At 46.8% G+C, this 23588-nt stretch overlaps 1 protein-coding gene across 1 annotated transcript; it reads right to left on the bottom strand.

The window, feature by feature from the left end:
* Positions 1 to 7: 7 nt before the first annotated feature.
* LOC139273699 (zinc finger protein 551-like) lies at positions 8 to 19959 on the bottom strand. The gene is made up of 3 exons (XM_070890723.1): positions 19835 to 19959; positions 18980 to 19145; positions 8 to 4020 (listed from the first exon to the last, which is right to left on the bottom strand). The coding sequence occupies exon 3, from the start codon at positions 3678 to 3680 to the stop codon at positions 3006 to 3008; it is 675 nt and encodes a 224-aa protein (XP_070746824.1). The 5' UTR covers positions 3681 to 4020; positions 18980 to 19145; positions 19835 to 19959; the 3' UTR covers positions 8 to 3005.
* Positions 19960 to 23588: the final 3629 nt, after the last annotated feature.

Raw genomic sequence — 23588 nt, 5'->3', positions numbered from 1 at the left:
CAATCTGGTCAATTACCGCCCCATCAGTCTATTCTCAATCATTAGCAAAGTGATGGAAGTTGTCACCAACAGTGGTATCAAGCGGCACTTATTCACCAATAACTTGCTCACCGATACCCAATTTGGGTTCCGCCAGGACCACTCGGCTCCAGACCTCATCACAGCCTTGGTCCAAACATGGTCAAAAGAGCTGAATTCCAGAGGCAAAGTGAGAGTGACTGCCCTCGACATCAGGGCAGCATTTGACCGAGTGCGGCATCAAGGAGCTGTAGTAAAACTGAAGTCAATGGGAATCTGGGGGAAAACTCTACACTGGCTGGAGTCATACCTAGCACAAAGGAAGATAGTTGTGGTAGTTGGAGGTCAATCATCACAGCCCCAGGACATCGTTGCAGGAGTTCCTCAGGGCAGTGTCCTAGGCCCAACCATCTTCAGTTGCTTCATCAATGACCTTCCTTCCATTATAAGGTCAGAAGTGGGAATGTTCGCTGATGACTGCACAGTGTTCAGTTCCATTCGCAACTCCTCAGATAATGGAGCAGTCCATGCCTGCGTACAGCAAGACCTGGACAACATTCAGGCTTGGGCTGATAAGTGGCAAGTAACAGTCACGACACAAGTGCCAGGTAATGACTATCTCCAACAAGCAAGAGTCTAACCACCACCCCATAACATTCAATGGCATTACCATAGCCGAATCCCCTACCATCAACATCCTTGGGGTTACCATTGACCAGAAACTTAACTGGAACAGCCACATAAATACTGTGGCAACAAGAGCAAGTCAGAGGCTGGGTATTCTATGGCGAGTGTCTCACCTCCTGACTCCCCAGAGCCTTTCCACCATCTACAAGGCACAAGTCAGGAGTGTGATGGAATACTCTCCACTTGCTTGGATGAATGCAACTGCGACAACACTCAAGAAGCTTGACACCATCCATGACAAAGCAGCCCGCTTTATTGGCACCCATCCACCACCTTAAACATCCACTCCCTCCATCATCGATGTACCGTGGCTGCAGTGTTTACCATGTACAAGATACACTGCATCAACTCGCCAAGGCTTCTTCGGCAGTACCTCACAAACCCACGACCTCTACCAACTAGAAGGACAAGGGCAGCAGGCGCATGGGAACACCACCATTTCCACGTTTCCTTCCAAGTCACACACCATCCTGATTTGAAAGCATATCGCCATTCCTTCATTATCGCTGGGTCAAAATCCTGGAACTCCCTCCCTAACAGTACTGTGGGAGTACCTTCACCACACGCACTGCAGCAGTTCAAGAAGATGGCTCCCCCCCCCCATCTTCTCAAGGGCAATTATGGATGGACAATAAATGCTGGCCTTACCAGCGACGCCCACATCCCGTGAACGAATAAAAAAAAAGAATCAGAACCATCTGACCTCTCAAGTCGGCGTTAAAGATTCCATGACATTATTTCGAAGAAAAGAGAGATCTCCGGTGTCCTGGCTAACATTTATCCCTCAACGAACATCACTAAAACAGAAGCCGTGAAAAGGCTCAAAAATGGGACAGTCGGTAACAGGACATCAATTAGCCTCCTCTTGGAGAAATCAAGGAATCGACTCACTGTATGTAGGAAACAAAGCTGATTTATTTGACAGTTGTTTGACAGAGGGTGCAGAAAAGATTTACAAGAATGATTCCAGGGATGAGGGACTTCAGTTACATGGATAGACTGGTGAAGTTGGGGTTGTTCTTCTTAGAACAGAGAAGGTTGAAAGGAGATTTGATAGAGGTGCTCTAAAATCATGAGGGGTCTGGACAGAGTAGAGAGAAAATATTCCCATTGGCGGAAGAGTTCAGAACCAGAGGACACAGATTCAAGGTGATTGGCAGAAGAACCAAAGGCGACATGAGAAAAAACTTTTCTTTAAGCAGCGAGTGGTTAGGATCTGGAATGCACGGCCTAAAAGGGTGGTGGAAGCAGATTCAATCGTGGCTTTCAAAAAGGGAATTGATAAGTACATGAAATAAAACATTTGCAGGGCCACGGGGAAAGGGCAGGGAGTGGGACTATTTACAATGTATATTAACGACTTGGAAGAAGGGACTGAGTGTAATGTAGCCAAGTTTGCTGATGATACAAAGATGAGAGGAAAAGCAATGTGTGAGGAGGACACAAAAAATTAGCAAAAGGAATAGACAGGCTAAGTGAGTGGGCAAAAATTTGGCAGATGGAGTGTAATGTTGGAAAGTCTGAGGTCATGCACTTTGGTAGAAAAAAATCAAAGAGCAAGTTATTATTTAAATGGAGAAAGATTGCAAAGTGCTGCAGTACAGCAGGACCTGTGGGTACTTTGGAGGCAGTTCAGAGAAGTTTCACTAGGTTGATTCCGGAGATGAGGGGGTTGACTTATGAGGAAAGGTTGAGTAGGTTGGGTCTCTACTCATTGGAATTCAGAAGAATGAGACGTGATCTTATCAAAACATATATGAGGGGGCTTGACAAGGTGGATGCAGAGAGGATGTTTCCACTGATGCGGGAGACTAGAACTAGAGGCCGCCCATTTAAAACAGAGATGAGGAGAAATTTCTTCTCTCAGAGGGTTGTAAATCTGTGGACTTCGCTGCCTCAGAGAGATGTGGAAGCTGGGACATTGAATAAATTTAAGACAGAAATAGACAGTTTCTTAAACGATAAAGCGTTATGGAGAGTGGGCAGGGAAGTGGAGCAGTGTCCACGATCAGACCAGCCATGATCTTATTGAACGGTGGAGCAGACTCGAGGGGTGGTGTGGCCTACTCCTGCTCCTATTTCTTATGTTCTTATGACTAGCTGAAGTGCTCTTGCAGAGAGCCGGCATGGGTTCGATGGTCCAAAAGGCCTCCTACTGTGCTGTGACCATTCTATGATTCAATGATATCCAGAAAATTAAACTCCAGCCCAGATATAGGGATTAATTCCACCAGCGGCAACATGTTTCAGTCCTGGATGTGATTAACGGCAACAATAACAGCAGAGTCCAACCCCTGCAGTCACTTGTGAACTCGCTGGTGTGTCAGCAGGTTGGATGACGGAGTGAATCCCTTCCCACACTCAGAGCAGGTGAATGGCCTCTCCCCAGTGTGAACTCGCTGGTGTCTCAGCAGGTTGGATGATCGAGTGAAATGCTTCTCACACTCGGAGCAGGTGAATAGCCTCTCCCCAGTGTGAACTCGCTGGTGTGCTAGCAGGTAAGACGATCGATTGAAAGCCTTCCCACACTCAGAGCAGATGAACGGCCTCTCCCCAGTATGAATGCGTTGGTGTGTCAGCAGGTGGGATGATCGAGTGAAACCCTTCCCACATTCAGAGCAGATGAATGGCCTCTCCCCAGTGTGAACGTGTTGGTGTGTCAACAGGTCAAATGATCGAGTGAATCCTTTCCCACACACGGGACAGGTAAACGGCCTCTCCCCAGTGTGAACACGCTGGTGTTCAGTGAGGTCGGATGAACGAGTGAATCCCTTCTCACACATGGAGCAGGTGAATGGCCTCTCCCCAGTGTGAATTCGCTTGTGTACCAGCAGGTTGGATGACTGAGTGAATCCCTTCCCACACACGGGGCAGGTGAATGGCCTCTCTCCGTTGTGATGCCGTCGATGAGTTTCCAGCGCAGAGGGGCAATTGAATGCCTTCCCACAGTCTCCACATTCCCATGGTTTCTCCATGGTGCGGGTGTCCTTGTGTCTCTCCAGGTTGGATGATCAATTGAAACTTCGTCCACATACACAATATGTGTACGGTTTCTCCCCGCTGTGAATGGTGCGATGTTTTTTCAGGCTATGTAACTGGTTAAAGCTCTTTCCACAGTCACTGCACTGGAACACTCTCACTCGGGTGTGTGTGTCTCGGTGCTTTACCAGTCACACTAATGTTTAATATCTTTTCTCATAGACAGAACAGACAACCGTTTCTCCTTCCACATTCAAAGGCTGATGATATACAGGTGAATCGAGTGACTGTGATTGGTTCGAGTTTCCCGTCTGTAAATCCTCCTTTTCTAATATCCTGTAAAAGGAGTTTACAAAAGTCAGCACTGAGGACAGACAATCCCAGTTTCTATGGAACATTCTTTCCTCTCTTGTTCCCCAAAGCTGTAAATTCCCATCCCACACACTCTCCCTCCACCCTGTGCTGAAATCCAAACTCATCGCACCACCTCCATCATTTCTTTCCTCCATCTGCAATTTTCTCACTCCCTCTTCTCTGGTTGGGTTCAGTTCTACATCCCTAGTGCGCAGACTGAGAAGAAACAAGGAAATTATTTTCTCTCCTGGTCACTGAAACCCTAAACCCCACCCACCCTCTGCTCCTGTACCAAGATGGCCGCGCAGGCGCCCTGATCCTGTCCAAGAATTCAGCTAGTTACCCCGAGCGGTCGGGTCTATCATCGCAGGTCAAACATGGAGCCTGCGGGCTCATATTCGGGGCCTGAGGCCTACAGCAGGTGTTTATGAAGCTGCCCAGCCCACCCAGGGATCCAATTCCTCCGCTGAGCTCACAAGCTCCTACTGACTCGCGGAATGTCTCTTCCGCCTCAGACCACCTCCACCACTGGCACTGCGCCTGCTCAGAGCACAGCCTGGTCCCGTGTCTGGGCTCCTGGTGTCATTGATAGAGCACTTTACCCCTCCGCGGGGGATTCTAACTACAGAAGTAAACGTTGCAACATTTGTAGTGAAATGATTAAGTCAGGACAGACAGCAGGGATTATTGCAGGAAATAACACAATGCAGTGAGAAAGGAAATGCAATGGATGTTGTGCAGATGGATTGTCAAAAGGTGTTTGATAAGGTGCCGGACAGGAGGCTTGTTGATCAAATTAAGGCTCACAGTATTAAAGGGAGTGGGGCCGCGTGGAGAGGAAGTTGGGTAAAGGGCAGAAAACAGAGAGTAGTGGTAAATGGATGTTCTTCAGACTGGAGGGATGGAAACAGTAGTGTCCCCAGGGTCAGTGTTGGGACCATTGCTCTTAATATAGAGACAGGATCTGGGCTAGGGAATAAGCACATAAGAATTAGAAGCAGGAGTAGGCCATTTGGCCCCTCGAGCCTGCTCCGCCATTCAATAAGATCATATTGATTCATCAATTGATCCACCGCTACGAAAAACAATAATAAGAATAAAACCGGACGTACCACCTGGCATCGACCTCCGCACCGGCTACGGACCCGACAACGGCACACCCAGCCCAGTCTTTCTCACCAACATCTGGGGACTGGTGCCAAAATTCGAAGAGATGGCCCAGACTAGTCAAGCAACAGCCTGACATAGTCATACTCACAGAATCATACCTTTCAGCCAATGTCCCAGACTCCTCCATCACCATCCCTGGGTATGTCCTGTCCCACTGGTGGCGATACAGTAGTATACATTTGGGAGGGTGTGGCCCTGGGAGTTCTCAACACTGACTCCAGACCCCATGAAGTCTCCTGGCTTCAGGACAAGCATGGGCAAGGAAACCTCCTGCTGATTACCACCTACCGCCCTCCTTCAGCTGATGAATCAGTACTCCTCCATGTTGAACACCACTTGGAAGAAGCACTGAGAGTAGCAAGGTGCACAGAATGTACTTTGTGTGGGGGACTTCAATGTCCATCAAGACTGGCTCGGTAGCACCACTACTAATCGATCTGGCAAAGTCCTGAAGGACATAGCTGCCAGACTGGGCCTGCAGCAGGTGGTGAGAGAAGCAACGCGAGGGGAAAAACCTACTTGCGCCCATTCCTTCGGAAAGGGCACGAGAGCGGGAGCAGCGGCAAGCCTACAAAGGGCGTGAGTCAGCCGAGCAGACAGCCGAAACAGCACCACGTGACCTGGGAGGATAAGAAGTAAAAAGATTCAAAATGTGATGTCACAGGAAAGCAGGGAAGTGATTGTGTTATAGAAACATAGAAACATAGAAAATAGGTGCAGGAGTAGGCCATATGGCCCTTCGAGCCTGCACCGCCATTCAATAAGATCATGGCTGATCATTCCCTCAGTACCCCTTTCCTGAACGTATCTTCCATTGCTTGGCCTGGAGCAGGAGGAGGGAGTTCGGCTACAGTGGGTACACTCGTCCTCACAGCCAACCAAGTCCAGATGAATGGTAACAACCTCACTGCGTATTAACTAGGGGCCTTAACAAATTCAGGAAAACCCATTGTATCTTTACAGATTGCTTGTAACTGACCAGATCTTGATTAACCCGATGGCGACAATGCATACAAGACCGTAAGCACTGCCAAGCATCAGCCAGTAACGGGGGACCCCCTGACTTGGGGGACCCGCTGAAACCGTGCGCAGGGAGGCTGGAGAAATTAAAACCCCTGAAGAGGCTGCCACACAGAGACCCGGGAGTGGGGGGTATCACTTTTACCAAACTCGCCGGGCAGGAATCACCATAGGATGGGATGGGACGCCAGTATTACCCCACTCCCGATACTGACTCCGGGCTGTAAAGTCAGCGCTGGCCCCCCATCCGTCCATCCCGGCAGTTCCCTGCGGGGGTAGGGCGGCTCAGGATAAAATTGCCCCCCCCCCCCCCCACCGTTCAAAGACTTGTCAGGCTATGTCACCAATTGCTTTGGTAATCAACATGAGAACAATTCATGGGAAAATACTCCAGCAGATCAAAGGGGCTGTATTAACTTTGGGGCAGTTTTTGGGATCGGCTCCTCTAAACAGTCTGTTGCCAAAACTGTTGGAGTCACAGTCGACATCTCTCCAGTTCCATCAAAGGTTAATAGTAAAGACAAATATGTCAGTATGGCACTGACTGGGTCATCAAGGACCCTTAGGTCGACACAGTGACAAACCTTAAATCTCTTACCTGGCATTGCTCAATTGGGCACATTCAAAGCCTTACTTCCAACTGGCAGGGTGGGGGGGGGGGGGGGGGGGGGAAGAGAGCCAAACAGTGCTTTAGCTCAGAGTAAGTGCTACGCAAGCATTAACATTTGACACAGATCACACATGGCACAATTCTGTTCAGGAACTATGGTTACAAGCTGCCCTGGCTGTAAGTAGCTAGGTAACGCTAATGACCCCTCTCCTCAAACATTCACATTCTATCCTGGCCAAGTTTAGAACTGTTTCAAAAAAATTCATTCACGGGATGTGGGCGTCGCCGGCAAGGTTTCTCTCTTTTCTTGGGCATTGGTTTCAATTAAGAGCTGGGATTAAAAATCTAAACTTTCAAAATGTGAAAAATTAATTCAATACATTAGAGATGTCAGGGCAAGCGATGTATAAACATAGAAAATAGGTGCAGGAGTAGGCCAATCGGCCCTTCGAGCCTGCACCACCATTCAATAAGATCATGGCTGATCATTCCTTCAGTACCCCGTTCCTGCTTTCTCTCCATACCCCTTGATCCCTTTAGATGCAAGGGCCATATCTAACTCCCTCTTGAATATATCCAATGAACTGACATCAACAACTCTCTGCGGTAAGAAATTCCATAGGTTAACAATTCTGAGTGAAGAAATTCCTCCTCATCTCAGTCCTAAATGGCTTACCCCTTATCCTTAAGACTGTGACCCCTGGTTCTGGACTTCACCAACATCGGGAACATTCTTCCTGCATCTAACCTGTCCAGTCCCGTCAGAATTTTATATGTTTCTAAGAGATCCCCTCTCATTCTTCTAAACTCCAGTGAATACAGGCCCAGTCGATCCAGTCTCTCCTCATGTGTCAGTCCTGCCATCCCAGGAATCAGTCTGGTGAACCTTCGCTGCACTCCCTCAATAGCAAGAATGTCCTTCCTCAGATTAGGAGACCAAAACTGAACACAATATTCCAGGTGGGGCCTCACCAAAGACCTGTACAACTGCAGTAAGACTTCCCTGCTCCTATACTCAAATCCCCTAGCTCGGAAGGCCACCATTTGCCTTCTTCACCGCCTGCTGTACCTGCATGCCAACCTTCAATGACTGATGAATCATGACACCCAGGTCTCGCTGCACCTCCCCTTTTCCTAATCTTCCGCCATTCAGATAATATTCTGCCTTCGTGTTTTTACCCCCAAAGTGGATAACCTCACATTTATCCACATTATATTGCATCTGCCATGTATTTGCCCACTCGCCTAACCTGTCCAAATCACCCTGCAGCCTCTTAGCATCCTCTTCACAGCTCACACCGCCATCTGCAAACTTGGAGATATTACACTCAATTCCATCATCCAAATCATTAATATATATTGTAAAGAGCTGGGGTCCCAGCACTGAGCCCTGCGGCACTCCACTAGTCACTGCCTGCCATTCTGAAAAGGACCAGTTAATCCCGACTCTCTGCTTCCTGTCTGCCAACCAGTTCTCTATCCACGTCAGTACATTACCCTGTGCTTTGATTTTTCACACCAATCTCTTGTGTGGGACCTTGTCAAAAGCCTTTTGAAAGTCCAAATACACCACATCCACTGGTTCTCCCCTGTCCACTCTACGAGTTACATCCTCAAAAAATTCCAGAAGATTTGTCAAACATGATTTCCCTTTCATAAATCCATGCTGACTTGGACCAATCCTATCACTGCTTTCCAAATGTGCTGCTATTTCATCCTTAATGATTGATTCCAACATTTTCCCCACTACTGATGTCAGGCTAACCGGTCTATAATTACCTGTTTTCTCTCTCCCTCCTTTTTTAAAAAAGTGGTGTTACATTAGCTACCCTCCAGTCCATAGGAACTGATCCAGAGTCGATAGACTGCTGGAAAATGATCACAAATGCATCCACTATTTCTAGGGCCACTTCCTTAAATACTCTGGGATGCAGACTATCAGGCCCGGGGGATTTATCGGCCTTCAATCCCATCAATTTCCCGATCACAATTTCCCACCTAATAAGGATATCCTTCAGTTCCTCCTTCTCACTAGACCTTCGGACCCCTAGTACATCCGGAAGGTTATTTGTGTCTTCCTTTGTGAAGACAGAACCAAAGTACTTGTTCAATTGGTCTGCCATTTCTTTGTTCCCCATTATAAATTCACCCGAATCTGACTGTGTTACTGCTGCTGCAGGTGGGAGCTGGTTGACCCCATTGAGGTCCACGGCGACCACATCTGCAGTAAATGTTGGTTTCTCGAGGAACTTCAGCTCCGCGTTGATGAGCTGGAGTCCGAGCTGCAGACACTGCGACACATCAGGGAGGGGGAGAGTTACCTGGACGCTGTGTTCCAGGAGGCAGTCACACCCCTTAGATTAATTAATTCAAATTTGGTCCATGGTTAGGGACAGGAGGGTGTGACTATGAGCGAGGCAGCTGTGGGGACCCTGGAGGTAGCGATGGAGGAGCTTCAGCTCTTGCAATTGTCCAACAGGTACGAGATTCGTGCTCCCTGCTTGGACGAGGGCAGGGACTGCAGGGAGGATGAGCAAACTGACCACAGCGCCGTGGTACAGGAGGACATTCAAGTGGGGGGAGTAAAAAGAAATGTTGTAGTGATAGGAAAGAGTATAGTTTCGGAGATATATACTGTTCTCTGCAGCCGAGAGCGTGAGTCCCGAAGGCTGTGATGCCTGCGACGTGCCAAGGTTCAGGACATCGCCTCTGGGCTGGAGAGGAACTTGGAGTGGGAGGGGGAAGATCCAGTTGTCGTGGGCCACGTAGGTACTAATGACATAGGTAGAACAAAGAAAGAGGTTCTGCTGAGGGAATTTGAGTAGCTAGGGGCTAAATTAAAAAGCAGAACCATGAAGGCAATAATCTCTGGATTACTACCTGAGCCACGTGCAAATGTGCATAGGGTAAATAAGATCAGAGAGATGAACACGTGGCTCAAAGACTGGTGTGGGAAAAATGAGTTTCGATTCATGGGGCACTGGCACCAGTACCGGGGCAAGAGGGAGCTGTTCCGTTGGGATGGGCTTCACTTGAACCAGGCTGGTGCTAATGTCCTGGCGAAGCGAATAACTAGGGCTGTAAAGAGGGCTTTAAACTAAATAGGTCGGGGGGGGAGCGGTGGATGGGGGGGGGGGGGGAGGGTTCAGGTGAGAGGAAATTTAAAAAGTCAAAGAGCAAGGAGAAGGCAATAGAGCAGGGTAGCACTGTGGGAAATGAGAATCAGACTGTGACAGGAAAAGACAATGTATAAAAATAAGAGTGTAACAGAAAGTAGGGTCAAAGCAGGGGAAAATGGTAAAAAGTCAAAATTAAAAGTTCTTTATCTGAATGCACGCAGCATTCGTAACAAGATAGATGAGTTGACGGCACAAATAGATACAAATAGGTATGATCTGATAGCCATTACAGAGACGAGGTTGCAAGGTGACCAAGGCTGGGAACTAAATATTCAGGGGTATTTAACAATTCAGAAGGATAAGACAGAAAGGAAAAGGTGGGGTAGTTCTGTTAATAAACGATGGGATCAGTGCAGTGGTGAGAAATTATTTGGGTTCAGAAGATCAAGATGTAGAATCAATTTGGGTATAGATAATAAATAATAAGGGTAAGAAGTCACTGGTGGGCGTAGTCTATAGGCTCCCTAACAGTAGCTACACTGTTGGATGGAGTATAAATCAAGAAACAATGGAGGCTTGTAAGAAAGGTACGGCAATAATCACTGGCGATTTTAAGCTTCATATTGATTAGACAAATCAAATTGGCCAAGGTAGACTTGAGGAAGAGTTTATAAGAGTATTGGCCCAAGTTTCTTTTAGGAGCAACTGGTGGAGAACGGACTATCTTAGAAATCGCAATTCTCCACATTTTTTTTTCTGCAGTTCTAGTCAGGTAGAACAGTTCTACTTTGGAACAGAATTTTTTCTGCAAAAGGGGGCGTGTCCGGCCACTGACGCCTGATTTCAAAGTTTCCACAGTGAAAACGTACTCCAAACTAAGTTAGAATGGAGCAAGTGAAGATTTTTGTAGAACTGAAAAAACCTGTTCTACACATTAAAAAAATCAGGCGCAGGTTACAAATTAGGCGTCTAGAACGAGGTGGGGGGGGAGGAAGCGAAGTCATTAAATTCTACAATAAATCCTTATTTATACTTCTACAAATAAATCCAACCTGAATAAACATTTATAAGCAATAAGCAAAGAAAAGATTAAATAAACCATCTTCCTACCTATGTGAAAGTGCTTCTGGAGAATGCTGCAGTCAGCCTGAGGCGCCCGTTCTTCCCGTGGCGGGGGGGGGGGGGGGGAGGAGGAGGCGCCCGTTCTTCGGGGGGGGGGGGGGGGGAGGGAGGAGGCGCCTGTTCCGGGGGGGGGGGGGGGGGGCGCCCGTTCTTCCCGCAAGTGGGGGGGGGGGGGGGGAAGAGAGGAGGCACCCGTTCTTTCCCGCCGGGGGGGGGGGGGGGGAAGACAGTGAAAAGGCTGCAAGTGCTGATGGCAATGTGCTTTTATTAAAAAAATGTTCAAAAATTAAACAGCTACAAAGAACTACAAAAATGGCCGAGTGCCAATGTTTTTTTCACACTGCGCGTGCGCGAACGCTCCAACGCGCATGAGCAGCGTTGCTGGCAGGAAAAGAACTAATTTAAATAGTACCCGCCCCCTCCCACTTACAAAATCGGCGCGAGTATAGGCTCCGCCCCCCTGGGCGCCACGCCAAACAGACAAGGAGCTGCAAAGCGCTCCAGAATCGCAATTTTTTTTTTTAGGCGCCGTTTTAGGCGCGAAAAACGGGCGCCCAGCTCGGAGGGGCGCCCGTTTTTTATCGTGTGGAAACTTGGGCCCTGTATCTGGGATGGTCTCCTTGAACAGTACGTTGCAGAACCAACCAGGGAGCAGGCTATCTTAGATCTGGTATTGTGTAATGAGACAAGATTAATAAATGATCTCATAGTAAAGGATCCTCTGGGAAAAAGTGAACATAACATGGTTGAATTTCAAATTCAGTTGGAGAGTGAGAAAGTCAGATCTCAAACCAGTGTCCTGATTCTAAATAAAGGCGACTGCAAAGCTATGAAAGCAGAACTAGGGATGTTCGCTGATGACTGCACAGTATTCAGTTTCATTCGCAACTCCTCAGATAATGGAGCAGTCCATGCCCGCTTACAGCAAGACCTGGACAACATTCAGGCTGGGGCTGATAAGTGACACAGAAACATAGAAAATAGGTGCTGGAGTAGACCATTCGGCCCTTCGAGCCTGCACTACCATTCAATAAGATCATGGCTGATCATTCCCTCAGTACCCCTTTCCTGCTTTCTCTCCATACCCCTTGATCCCTTTAGCCGTAAGGGCCATATCTAACTCCCTCTTGAACATATCCAATGAACTGGAATCAACAACTCTTTGCGGTCGGGAATTCCACAGGTTAACAACTCTCTGAGTGAAGAAGTTTCGCCTCATCTCGGTCCTAAATGGCTTACCCCTTATCCTGAAGACTGTGACCCCTGGTTCTGGACTTCTCCAACATCGGGAACATTCTTCCTGCATCTAACCTATCCAATCGTCAGAATTGTATTTGCTTCAATGAGATCCCCTCTCATTCTTCTAAATTCCAGTGAATATAAGCCTAGTCGATACAGTCTTTTGTCATATGTCTTTCGTCCTACCATCCCGGTAATCAGTCTGGTGAACCTTCGCTGCACTCCCTCAATAGCAAGTGTAAAAGAAGATAGCCATCCGTGGCTAACTAAAGAAATAAAGGATGATATTCAATTAAAAACAAGGGCATACAAAGTAACTGAAACTAGTGGGAGGACAGAAGATTGGGAAGCTTTTAAAAGTCAGCAAAGAATGACTAAAAAAATGATTAAGAAAGGGAAGATAGACCATGAAAGTAAACTAGCACAAACTATAAAAACAGTCTCTATTGGAATATAAAAAGGAAAAGAGTGGCTAAAGTAAATGTTGGTGCCTTAGAGGACGAGACCGGGGAATTAGTAATGGGGAACATGGAGATGGCAGAAACTCTGAACAGATATTTTCTATCAGTCTTTACGATAGAGGACACTAACAATATTCCAACAGTAGATAGTCAAGGGGCTATATGGGGGGAGGAACTTAACACAATCACAATCACTAAGAAGGTGGTAATCAGTAAGATAATGGGACTAAAGGCAGATAAATTCCCTGGACCTGAAGGCTTGCATCTGTGGGTCTTAAGAGAAGTAGCGGCAGGGATTGTGGATGCATTGGTTGTAATTTATCAAAATTCCCTGGATTCTGGGGAGGTCCCAGCAGATTGAAAAACTGCAAATGTAACACCCCTATTTGAAAAAGGAAGCAGACAAAAAGCAGGAAACTATAGACCAGTTAGCCTAACATCTGTGGTTGGGAAAATTTTGGAGTCCATTATTAAAGAAGCAGTAGCAGTTCATTTGGATGAGCAAAATTGGTCAGGCAGAATCAGCATGGATTTATGAAGGGGAAGTCATGTGTGACAAATTTGCTGGAGTTCTTTGAGGATGTAAGGAACAGGGTGGATAAAGGGGAACCAGTGGATGTGGTGTATTTGGACTTCCAGAAGGCATTTGACAAGGTGTCACGTAAAAGTGTCAAGATAAAAGTTCACGGTGTTGGGGGTAATATATTAGCATGGATAGAGGATTGGCTAACTAACAGAACAGAGTCAGGATAAATTGTTCATTCTCTGGTTGGCAACCAGTAACTAGTGGGGTGCCGCAGGGATCAGTGCTGTGACCCCAACTATTTACAATTTATATTAACGACTTGGAGGAAGGGATCAAGTGTAATGTAGCCAAGTTTGCTGACGATACAAAGATGGGAGGAAAAGCAACGTGTGAGGAGGACACAAAAAAATCTGAGAAGGATATAGACAGGCAAAGTGAGTGGGCAAAAATTTGGCAGATGGAGTATAATGTTGGAAAGTGTGAGGTCATGCACTTTGGCAGAAAAAAAATCAAAGAGCAAGTTATTATTTAAATAGAGAAAGATTGCCAAGTGCCGCAGTACAGCGGGACCTGGGGATACTTGTGCATTAAACACAAAAGGGTAGTATGCAGGTACAGCAAGTGATCAGGAAGGCCAATGGTATCTTGGCCTTTATTGCAAAGGGGATGGAGTATAAAAGCAGGTAAGTCTTGCTACAGCTATACAAGGTATTGGTGAGGCCACAACTGGAATACTGTGTGCAGTTTTGGTTTCCATATTTACGAAAGGATATACTTGCTTTGGAGGCAGTTCAGAGAAGGTTGATTCCGGGGATGAGGGAGGGTTGACTTATGACGAAAGGTTGAGTAGGTTGGGCCTCTACTCATTGGAGTTCAGAAGAATGAGAGGCGATCTTATCGAAACGTATAAGACTTTGAGGGGGCTCGACAAGGTGGATGCAGAGAGGATGTTTCCACTGATGGGGGAGACTAGAACTAGAGGTCATGATCTTAGAATAAGGGGCCGCCCATTTAAAAAGGAGATTAGGAGAAATTTGTTCTCTGAGGGTTGTAAATCTGTGGAATTCGCTGCCTCAGAGAGCTGTGGAAGCTGGGACAGTGAATAAATTTAAGACAGAAATTAACAGTTTCTTAAACGATAAGAGGATAAGGGGTTATGGGGAGTAGGCGGGGAAGTGGAGCTGAGTCCATGATCAGATCAGCCATAATCTTATTGAATGGCGGAGCAGGCTCGAGGGGCCGTATGGCCTACTCCTGTTCCTATTTCTTATGTACTGTCTAACGAATCGCTCCCAGGGCAGGTGCAGCATGGGTTAGATACAGAGTAAACCTCCAACTACACTGTCTCATTAGAGACTCCAAGGGCAGGTACAGCAAGTATTAAGTACAGAGCAAATCTCCCTCTACACTGTCCCATCAAACACTCCAAGGGCAGGTATGGAACATAAGAAATAGGAGCAGAGTAGACCATTTGACCCCTCGAGCCTGCTCCGCCATTCAATAAGATCATGGCTGATCAGATCCAGGCCTCAACTCCACTTCCCCGCCCACTCCCCATAACCCTTGACTCCCTTATCGTTCAAAAATCTGTCTATCCCCACCTTAAATACATTCAATGACCCAGCCCCCACAGCTCTCTGAGGTAGCGAATTCCAAAGATTCACGTCCCTCAGACAAGAAATTGCTCCTGATTTCCCTTTTAAATGAGCGAGCACTTATTCTGAAACTATGCCCCCCAGTGTTAGATTCCCCCACGTGGGGAAACATCCTCTCTGTATCTACCCTGTCAAGCCCCCTCAGAATCTTATACGTTTCAATAAGATCACCTCTAAGTCTTCTAAACTCCAATGCGTACAGGCCCAACCTGCTCAATCTTTCTCATTATGACAACCCCTTCAGCTCAGCAATGAACCTCGTGAACCTTCTCTGAACTGCCTCCAGTGCAAGTATATCCTTCCTGAAATAAGGAGACCAAAACTGTACGTAGTACTCCAGGTGTGGTCTTACCAATGCCATGTACATTTGCAGCAGGACTTACCTAATTTTATATTCCATCCCCCTTGCAATAAAGGCCACCATTCCATTTGCCTTCCTAATTAATTGCTGTAACTGCATGCTAAATTCTTGTGTTTCATGTACAAGGATCCCCAGATCCCGCTGTACACGGCATTTTGTATTCTCTCCCCATTTAAATAATAATTTGCTTTTTTATTTCTCCTACCAAAGTGAATAAGCTCACATTTTCCCACATTATACTCCATCTGCCAAAGTATTGGCCACTCACTGAGCCTATCTATATCCCTTTGTAGATTATTAGAGTCCTCATCACAACTTGCGAGGTTAGCAGTTTAGATACACAGTAAATCTCCGTCTACATTATCCCATCAAACACTCCCAGAGCAGGTACAGCACGGGTTAGTTACAGAGAAAAGCTCCCTCCAAACTGTTCCATCAAACACTCTCAGGGCAGGTAGAGCAAGGGTTAGATACAGTGTAAATCTCCCTCTAAACTGTCCCGTCAAACTCTGCCTAAACAGGTACAACATGGGTTAGATACCGCGTAAAGCTCCCTTTACATTGTCCCGTCAAAAACTCCCAGGGCAGGTACGGTACTGGTTAGATACAGAGTAAAGCTCCATCTACACTGACCCAACAAACACTCCCAGGGCAGGTACAGCATAGGTTAGATACAGAGTAAAGCTCCCTATCCATTGTCCCATCAAACAGTCCCAGGGGCAAGTACAGCACGGGATAGATAAAGAGGAAATCTTCCTCTACACTATCCCAACAAACACTCGCAGGGAAGGTACAGCATGGGTTAGATACAGCGTAAAGCTCCCTCTACACCGTCCCATCAAACACACCCAGGGCAGGTACAGCATGGGTTAGATACAAAGTAAAGTCCCCTCTGCACTGAGCCATCAAATACTTGCAGGACAGGTAAAGCACAGGTCAGATACAGAGTAAAACTCCATCGACATTATCCCATCAAACACTCCCAGGGCAAGTACAGCATGGGTCAGATGCAGAGTAAATCTCCCTTATTACAACAGTGACTACAATCCAAAAGTACTTCATTGGCTGTAAAGCACTTTGAGAGGTCCGGTGGTCGTGAAATGCACCAAATAAATCCAAGTCTTTCTCCCTCTACACTGTCCCATCAGACACTGCCAGCCCATAATGAGCTGGGGTCAGTGAGGTTAGTCACTAGGCACTGCAGTGATGTCATAAAGCACTGCAGTGATGTCATAAAGCAGGGCCATTTAAAGGTGGAGAGCTGGGACATCCTGTCTCAACACACATCCCGCTGTTCATACTGAGAATCCCCGGGGAAGGGCCAGGGCCCAGAATGTGGAACACAACCAAGGGGGAAAGAGAAGGAGACGGTGCAGTGTGGGAGATGAGGGAGGAGTCTGCTCATTCCCAGGGGCAGATCAGACAAAGTGCTTTGAGTGCTGGGTCCAGAATGAAACTGAAAACAAACCAAAGGGAATAAATAAAGATCCAATCCAAGGGAACAAGCAACGGGTCATTGGGCAGAAATCACAACCGGCCTAAAGTTATTCAATGGGCGAACATCGATTGCTTATTGTGGGAAGTTCCACACTTCAACCATCCATTGAGTGAAGAAATGTTTCCTAACATCTCTCTTGAATGGCCTGGCTCTGATTTTAAGGTTATGTCCCCTCGTCCTAGACACCCCAAACTGCAGAATAAATTTCTCGCAGTTGCTTTCAAATTCACATTAAATTCCCAGAGACTAGGTGGAGTATGGGTTGGATACAGAGTAAAGTTCCCTCTACACTGCCACTGGACGAACTTCAGTGTCCACCCCAAGTGCACTGGGCAGCTTATCAACTAAAATTCAGCAGCAGTACGATCTATCACTGCACTGAAAACTTTCCACCCGCAGCTCCTGATCAGTTTCAGGTTAAAGCTCCCTTTAAACTGTCCCAGGGCAGGGACAGCACGAATTAGATACACAGTAAATCTGTGTCAGAGGAACTGTACCCCAGTGAGTCGGTGCCAGACGAAACTGTACCCCAGTGAGAGTCGGTGCCAGAGGAAACTGTACCCTAGTGAGAGTCATTACAATTCGAAATATCTTCAGTTATCAGCAACAAATTGCATTAATATCGTACCTTAAAAGTAGAAAAATGTCCCAAGGCAATTCACAGGACCATTATCAAACAAAATTTGACATCCAGTCACGTAAGGAAATATTAGCACAAGTGACTAAAAGCTTGTTCAAAAGGGTAGATATTAAAGGAATATTATAGAGAGGTTTAGGGAGGGAATTCCAGAGCTTATGGCCTCAGCAGCTGAAGGTATGGCCACCAATATTGGAGGGATGAAAATTGGGGCTGCTCAAGAGGCCAGAATTGGAGGAATGGAAAGATCTCTGAGGGTTGTAGGGTTGAAGGGTTGGAGGAGGTTACAGCAATAGGGAGGGACAAGGTCCTGGTCGGATGTCAAAACAAGGATAAGAATTTTGAAATTGAGGCACTGATGGAGCAGGAGCCAATGTAGTTCAGCGAGCTCAGGGGTGATGGGTGAAGGGAAATTGATACAATTTGGATGAGAGGGCTGAGGACAGATTGAGTAGAATAGGCCTATATTCTCTGGAGTTTAGAAGAATGGAATGTGATATCATTGAAACATAGAATTCTTAGAAGAATTCACAAGGGCTGAATAGTCTTGAACTAGGGATCGATCCTAGTATTAGGATGAGATCGCCTATTTAAGACTGAGATGAGAAGATATTTCTTCACTTAGAGTTGTGAATCTTTGAAATTCTCTATTGAATATAGATCTTACTATATGGCAGAGTAGATGGGAGGGGTCGTATGGCCTACGTCTGCTATTTCTTGTGTTCCTGAGTAAGGATACGGGCAGGAGTGTTTTTGATAAGATTAAGTTTACGGAGAGTGCGTGGTGTGATGCCGATCAGGAGAGCATTGGAATAGTCCAATGTCGTGGTAACAGAGGCATGGATGAGGAAGGGGCAGAGACCGGCGATGTTATGGAGCTGGAAGTAAGCGTACTCGGTGATTGAGGGAATATGGGTTCAGAAGCTCATCTTGGGGTCAAGTACGACGCCAATAAATAAATTGCAACTCTCCGTATCTCTGTTTCAGTATATTAGAAAACTACATATCTCTAGTGATCGATTAATCGGAAATGCTTCAATATTAGTAGTTATCAATATATTTTCTTATAATTCTAAATGTTCATGAATGAATAATTGATTCTGTCAGTGATAGGCCGTGCTGGTATTTCAGATTGGTCTGTGCATCATGATCAGTGAATTGACGACGTGCTTCCGGTTCAATCTTTCCATTGGCTTTCTCACCAGATGGGAAATATTTGAACATTGAGATCTGATGGTGTCGGTGTAAGTTCAGCCCCACCGAATGTACAGAGACGGGTCCATCTGCTGGGCTCTGCCTCAAACTGGAGTCACCTCTTAGATCAAAACCCTTTACTCTAAAACACACACAAGATTCACTGTGACTGTGTTCAGAGACAGAAAGTGATCTCACTTCACATCCCATTGCACGGCCTCATGCTGGATAATTGTGCTCGGTGGTCAGACTCTCCCAGTCTCATTTCCTGTCTTACCTTGTAACCTGTGTGTACTGTCTACAGGACAGTAAATGGCACTTTCTCTTACCTTTCTCCCCAGTCGATCTATTGAAGCGCTTTCAATCGGAAAGGGCTCCCTGGTTGGTGCTCTCACAATCCTGTGCTGGTTCACCTGCTGTTGTTCCTCAGTCCACAATCCCTGTTTCCTTCCAGCTGTGGAACTTTCTCAATCACTCCGCCATTCACCGGGAGATCTAATTATGGCAGGGCAGAAAATTAGAAGAATATTAATGTTGTGAAGTGGAATGTAGTGTAAAGTGTTTTTCCAATGTTTCAGAAAAGTCTATGTCCAGTATTTCTGTTTGATTTTATCCTTTTCCTCAAGATTCCTGTCCCGCCCATTTGGACTTACAGAAAATCACCAGAATTCTCCCCGGGTTACACACTGTCTGATCTCACCGGGCCCCCGGGTTACACACTGTCTGATCTCACTGGGCCCCCGGGTTACACACTGTCTGATCTCACTGGGCCCCCGGGTTACACACTGTCTGATCTCACTGGGCCCCCGGGTTACACACTGTCTGATCTCACTGGGCCCCCGGGTTACACACTGTCTGATCTCACCGGGCCCCCGGGTTACACACTGTCTGATCTCACTGGGCCCCCAGGTTACACACTGTCTGATCTCACTGGGCCCCCGGGTTACACACTGTCTGATCTCACCGGGCCCCCGGGTTACACACTGTCTGATCTCACTGGGCCCCCGGGTTACACAGTGTCTGATCTCACTGGGCCCCCAGGTTACACACTGTCTGATCTCACTGGGCCCCCGGGTTACACACTGTCTGATCTCACTGGAAGTTTCAGTCTATCTCCCGCATGTCCCCAAACACTGAGCTGCAGGGCTGTGTGTTCAGTCCGGTGTTTTCCCTCACAGACTCACCGCGCCCGCTCTGCCCCGGCCCCAGCCGCCCACCATCAGTCCGGTTCCCTGCGGCCCCCGGTTCCTCACATTATCCAACCGTTGGTTGCAGCAAACTGCGCGGCATCCGGGGACTGAGGGTGGGGAGGGCGGTACCGAGAATGCGCACTGCCGCCACAGAGCGCGTTCGGTGCATAGTCCCGACAGTCTATTGGCTGCACGCAGCAGATTGCCAGCCACTCCCACCAATAGGAGCCGGCAGCGCCAAGGAGCCCTGCCCACTGTGTTGAAGGAACTCAGGGCAGCTCGGGAGTCACGTGGCTCCTGATTTGAAAACCGTTCAACCGCCTCACCGCGCGCCAGGCGGGGGATGTCACAGCCCTGCCCACATCGCTTGTGACGTCGTTGTTCGTATTGCGCCTGCGCCGGATTCTTAGGTCACTCAATCCTTCACTCCTGCAGTATTATTAATAACTTTTCTTTATAGAGCGCCTTTAACGTAGTAAAACGTCCCAAGGCGCTTCACAGCAGTGTTACAGGACACAACACATACATTTAACACCGAGCCACAAAAGAACAAATTGCTGCAGGTGACCAAAGGCTGGGTCAAAGAGGTAGGTTTTAAAGAGGGTCTGAAAGTAGGAAAGAGGCGGAGAGGCTTAGGGAGGGAGTTCCAGAGCTCGGGGCCCAGGCAGCTGAAGGCATAGCCACCGATGTTGAACAGTTTTAATCAGGAATGCTCAAGAGGGCTAATTTTGAGGAACACAGACATCACGTGGCATTGTGAGGCTGAAAGAGATTACAGAGACAGGGAGGGGCAAGGCCATGGAGGGATTTGAAAACAATTATGAGAATTTTGAAATCGAGGCGTTGCATAACTGGGAGCCAATGTAGGTCAGCGAGCACAGGGATGATGGGTGATCAGGACTTGGTGCAAGTTAGGACATGGGGTGCCAAGTTTTGGATGACCTCAAATTTACATAAGAACATAAGAAATAGGAGCAAAAGTATGGCCATACGGCCCCTCGAGCCTGCTCCGCCATTTAATACGATCATGGCTGATCTGATCATGGACTCAAGTCCACTTCACTGCCTGCTCCCCATAACCCCCTATTCCCTTCTCGGTTAAGAAACTGTCTATCTCTGTTTTAAATTTATTCAATGTCCCAGCTTTCACAGCTCTCTGAGGCAGTGAATTCCACAGATTTACAACAATCTGAGAGAAGAAATTTCTCCTCATCTCAGTTTTAAATGGGTGGCCCCTTATTCTAAGATTATGCCCCCTAGTTCTAGTCTCTCCTATCAGTGGAAACATCCTCTCTGCATCCATCTTGTCAAGCCCCCTCATAATCTTATACGTTTCGATAAGATCACCTCTCAATCTTCTGAATTCCAATGAGTCGAGGCTCAACCTACTCATCCTTTCCTCATAAGTCAACCCCCTCATCTCCGGAATCAACCTCGTGAATCTTCTCTGAACAGCCTCCAAAGCAAGTATATCCTTTCATAAATAAGGAAACCAAAACTGTACACAGTATTCCAGGTGTGGCCTCACCAATACCCTGTATAACTGTAGCAAGACTTCCCTGCTTTTATACTCCATCCCCTTTGCAATAAAGGCCAAGATTCCATTGGCCTTCCTGATTACTTGCTGTACCTGCATACTAACCTTTTGTGTTTCATGCACAAGTACCCCCAGGTCCTGCTGTACTGCAGCACTTTGCAATTTTTCTCCATTTATAAAATAACTTGCTCTTTTTGATTTTTTTTCCTGCCAAAGTGCATGACTTCACAATTTCCAACATTATACTCCATCTGCCAAATTTTTGCCCACCCACGTTTCCTGTCTATGTCCTTTTGCAGATTTTTTGTGTCCTCCTCACACATTGCTTTTCCCTCCCATCTTTGTATCATCAGCAAACTTGGCTACGTTACACTTGGTCCTTTCTTCCAAGTTGTTAATATAGATTATAAATAGTTGGGGTCCCAGCACTGATCCCTGCAGCACGCCACTGGTTACTGATTGCCAACCAGAGCATGAACCATTTATCCCAGCTCTCTGTTTTCTGTTAGTTAGCTAAGCCTCTATCCATGCTAATTTATTACCCCAACCCCGTGAACTTTTATCTTGTGCAGTAATGTTTTATGTGGCACCTTGTCAAATGCCTTCTGGAAGTCCAAATACATCACATCCACTGGTTCCCCTTAATCCACCCTTCTCGTTACATCCTCAAAGAATTCTAGCAAATTTGTCAAACATTACTTCCCCTTCATATATGCAAATATGTTTGATTAACGTGAAAATATAAATTGTGTTCACCGCCCCACCAGCCTTTCTTTGTCTGTCTCTCTCTCCTCCTAAACTGAGGGACATTTAACTGTGATCTATCCATCCCATCCTCATCACCCAGAGATGGCTATCAGAGTGAGCGGCAGAGAGACGGGCCTTAAACACCCGAACTGTGTCTGCATATTAGGGTCAACACTAGTATCACACATTCATGTATAACACCAGTTGGGGGGAGAGAGCACACACATTATCAGTCTTACACTTGGCATCAGTGTCTCCATATTACACTCAGTAACAGTGCCACACTGTCATGTACAGCACCAGAGAGAGAAACAGTGTCTGACATATCAAGAAAGACTGGATCAACTGGGCTTGTATTCACTGGAGTTCAGAAGAATGAGAAGGGATCTCATAGAAACGTTGAAAATTCTGACAGGTTTAGACAGGTTAGATGCAGGAAGAATGTTCCCAATGTTGGGGAAGTCGAGAGCCAGGGGTCACAGTCTAAGGATAAGGGGTAAGCCATTTAGGACCGAGATGAGGAGAAACTTCTTCACCCAGAGAGTGGTGAACCTGTGGAATTCTCTACCACAGAAAGTTGTTGAGGCCAATTCACTAAATATATTCAAAAAGGAGTTAGATGTAGTCCTTATTACCAGGGGGATCAAGGGGTATGGCGAGAAAGCAGGAATGGGGTACTGAAGTTGCATGTTCAGTCATGAACTCATTGAATGGCGGTGAAGGCTCGAAGGGCCTACTCCTGCACCTATTTTCTTTGTTTCTATGTGCCAGTGTTGTACTCACAAGTGTGTCCACATCACGTGAAATAACAGTATCCCGCCTTCACAAACAGTACAAGATCGAGAGAGAGAGATCGAGATCGAGGCAGGACGGTGAGACACAGAAACATGCACAGTATCAGTTCAAGACTGACCTGTGAAGTCTACTTTTATCCTGAATTTTCCCATTGGAGGGACAGAAGTTAAAGTCTCTCACTGATATTGTACCACAGACAGACACATTATTAATCCCACACTGCGGGACAGTGTCAGAGAGTGAGAGAAACAACGTCCCACATTTAACCCTCACTTGCCTGTTGTACTCTCTGTAATCTTGCAGCTAAGGGCCGTTCGGTATTACTCTGTGACCCAGTGTTTCACTCTAATTAAACTAAACTGGGACAGTTTCTGTCAGATATTAACTCCTGCACAGTCCCAGCAAACACTCCTACTTCCCCTGTCCCTCTGATGTTTCTGCAGGATTGCTTTGTGAGGACAGGCTCATGAATAGAAAAACAATGTGCACGGAATGATCCCAAATTGAGCATCTCAGAGGGAATTTAAACATTTTCTGTCCTTTACCCCCAGGCCCAGTTCCTTTGCTCATACTCTGATTAAAGTGAATTGGGAAAGTTCACTTTGCTGATTCTAGACTGCGCATGCGTGGATAAGCCCCGCCCCCGTGTCGATTTCCAGTGAGCAGAAG

The sequence above is a fragment of the Pristiophorus japonicus genome, chromosome 9 (assembly GCF_044704955.1).
Source record: "Pristiophorus japonicus isolate sPriJap1 chromosome 9, sPriJap1.hap1, whole genome shotgun sequence".
NCBI lineage: Eukaryota > Metazoa > Chordata > Chondrichthyes > Pristiophoridae > Pristiophorus > Pristiophorus japonicus.
The sequence above is the reverse complement of the archived record's forward strand: the minus strand, read 5'-3'. Positions and strand labels throughout refer to the sequence as shown.

Coding starts and splice junctions, on each gene's coding strand:
- LOC139273699 (XM_070890723.1), bottom strand. CDS start 3,680: ATGGAGAAACCATGGGAATGTGGAGACTGTGGGAAGGCATTCAATTGC.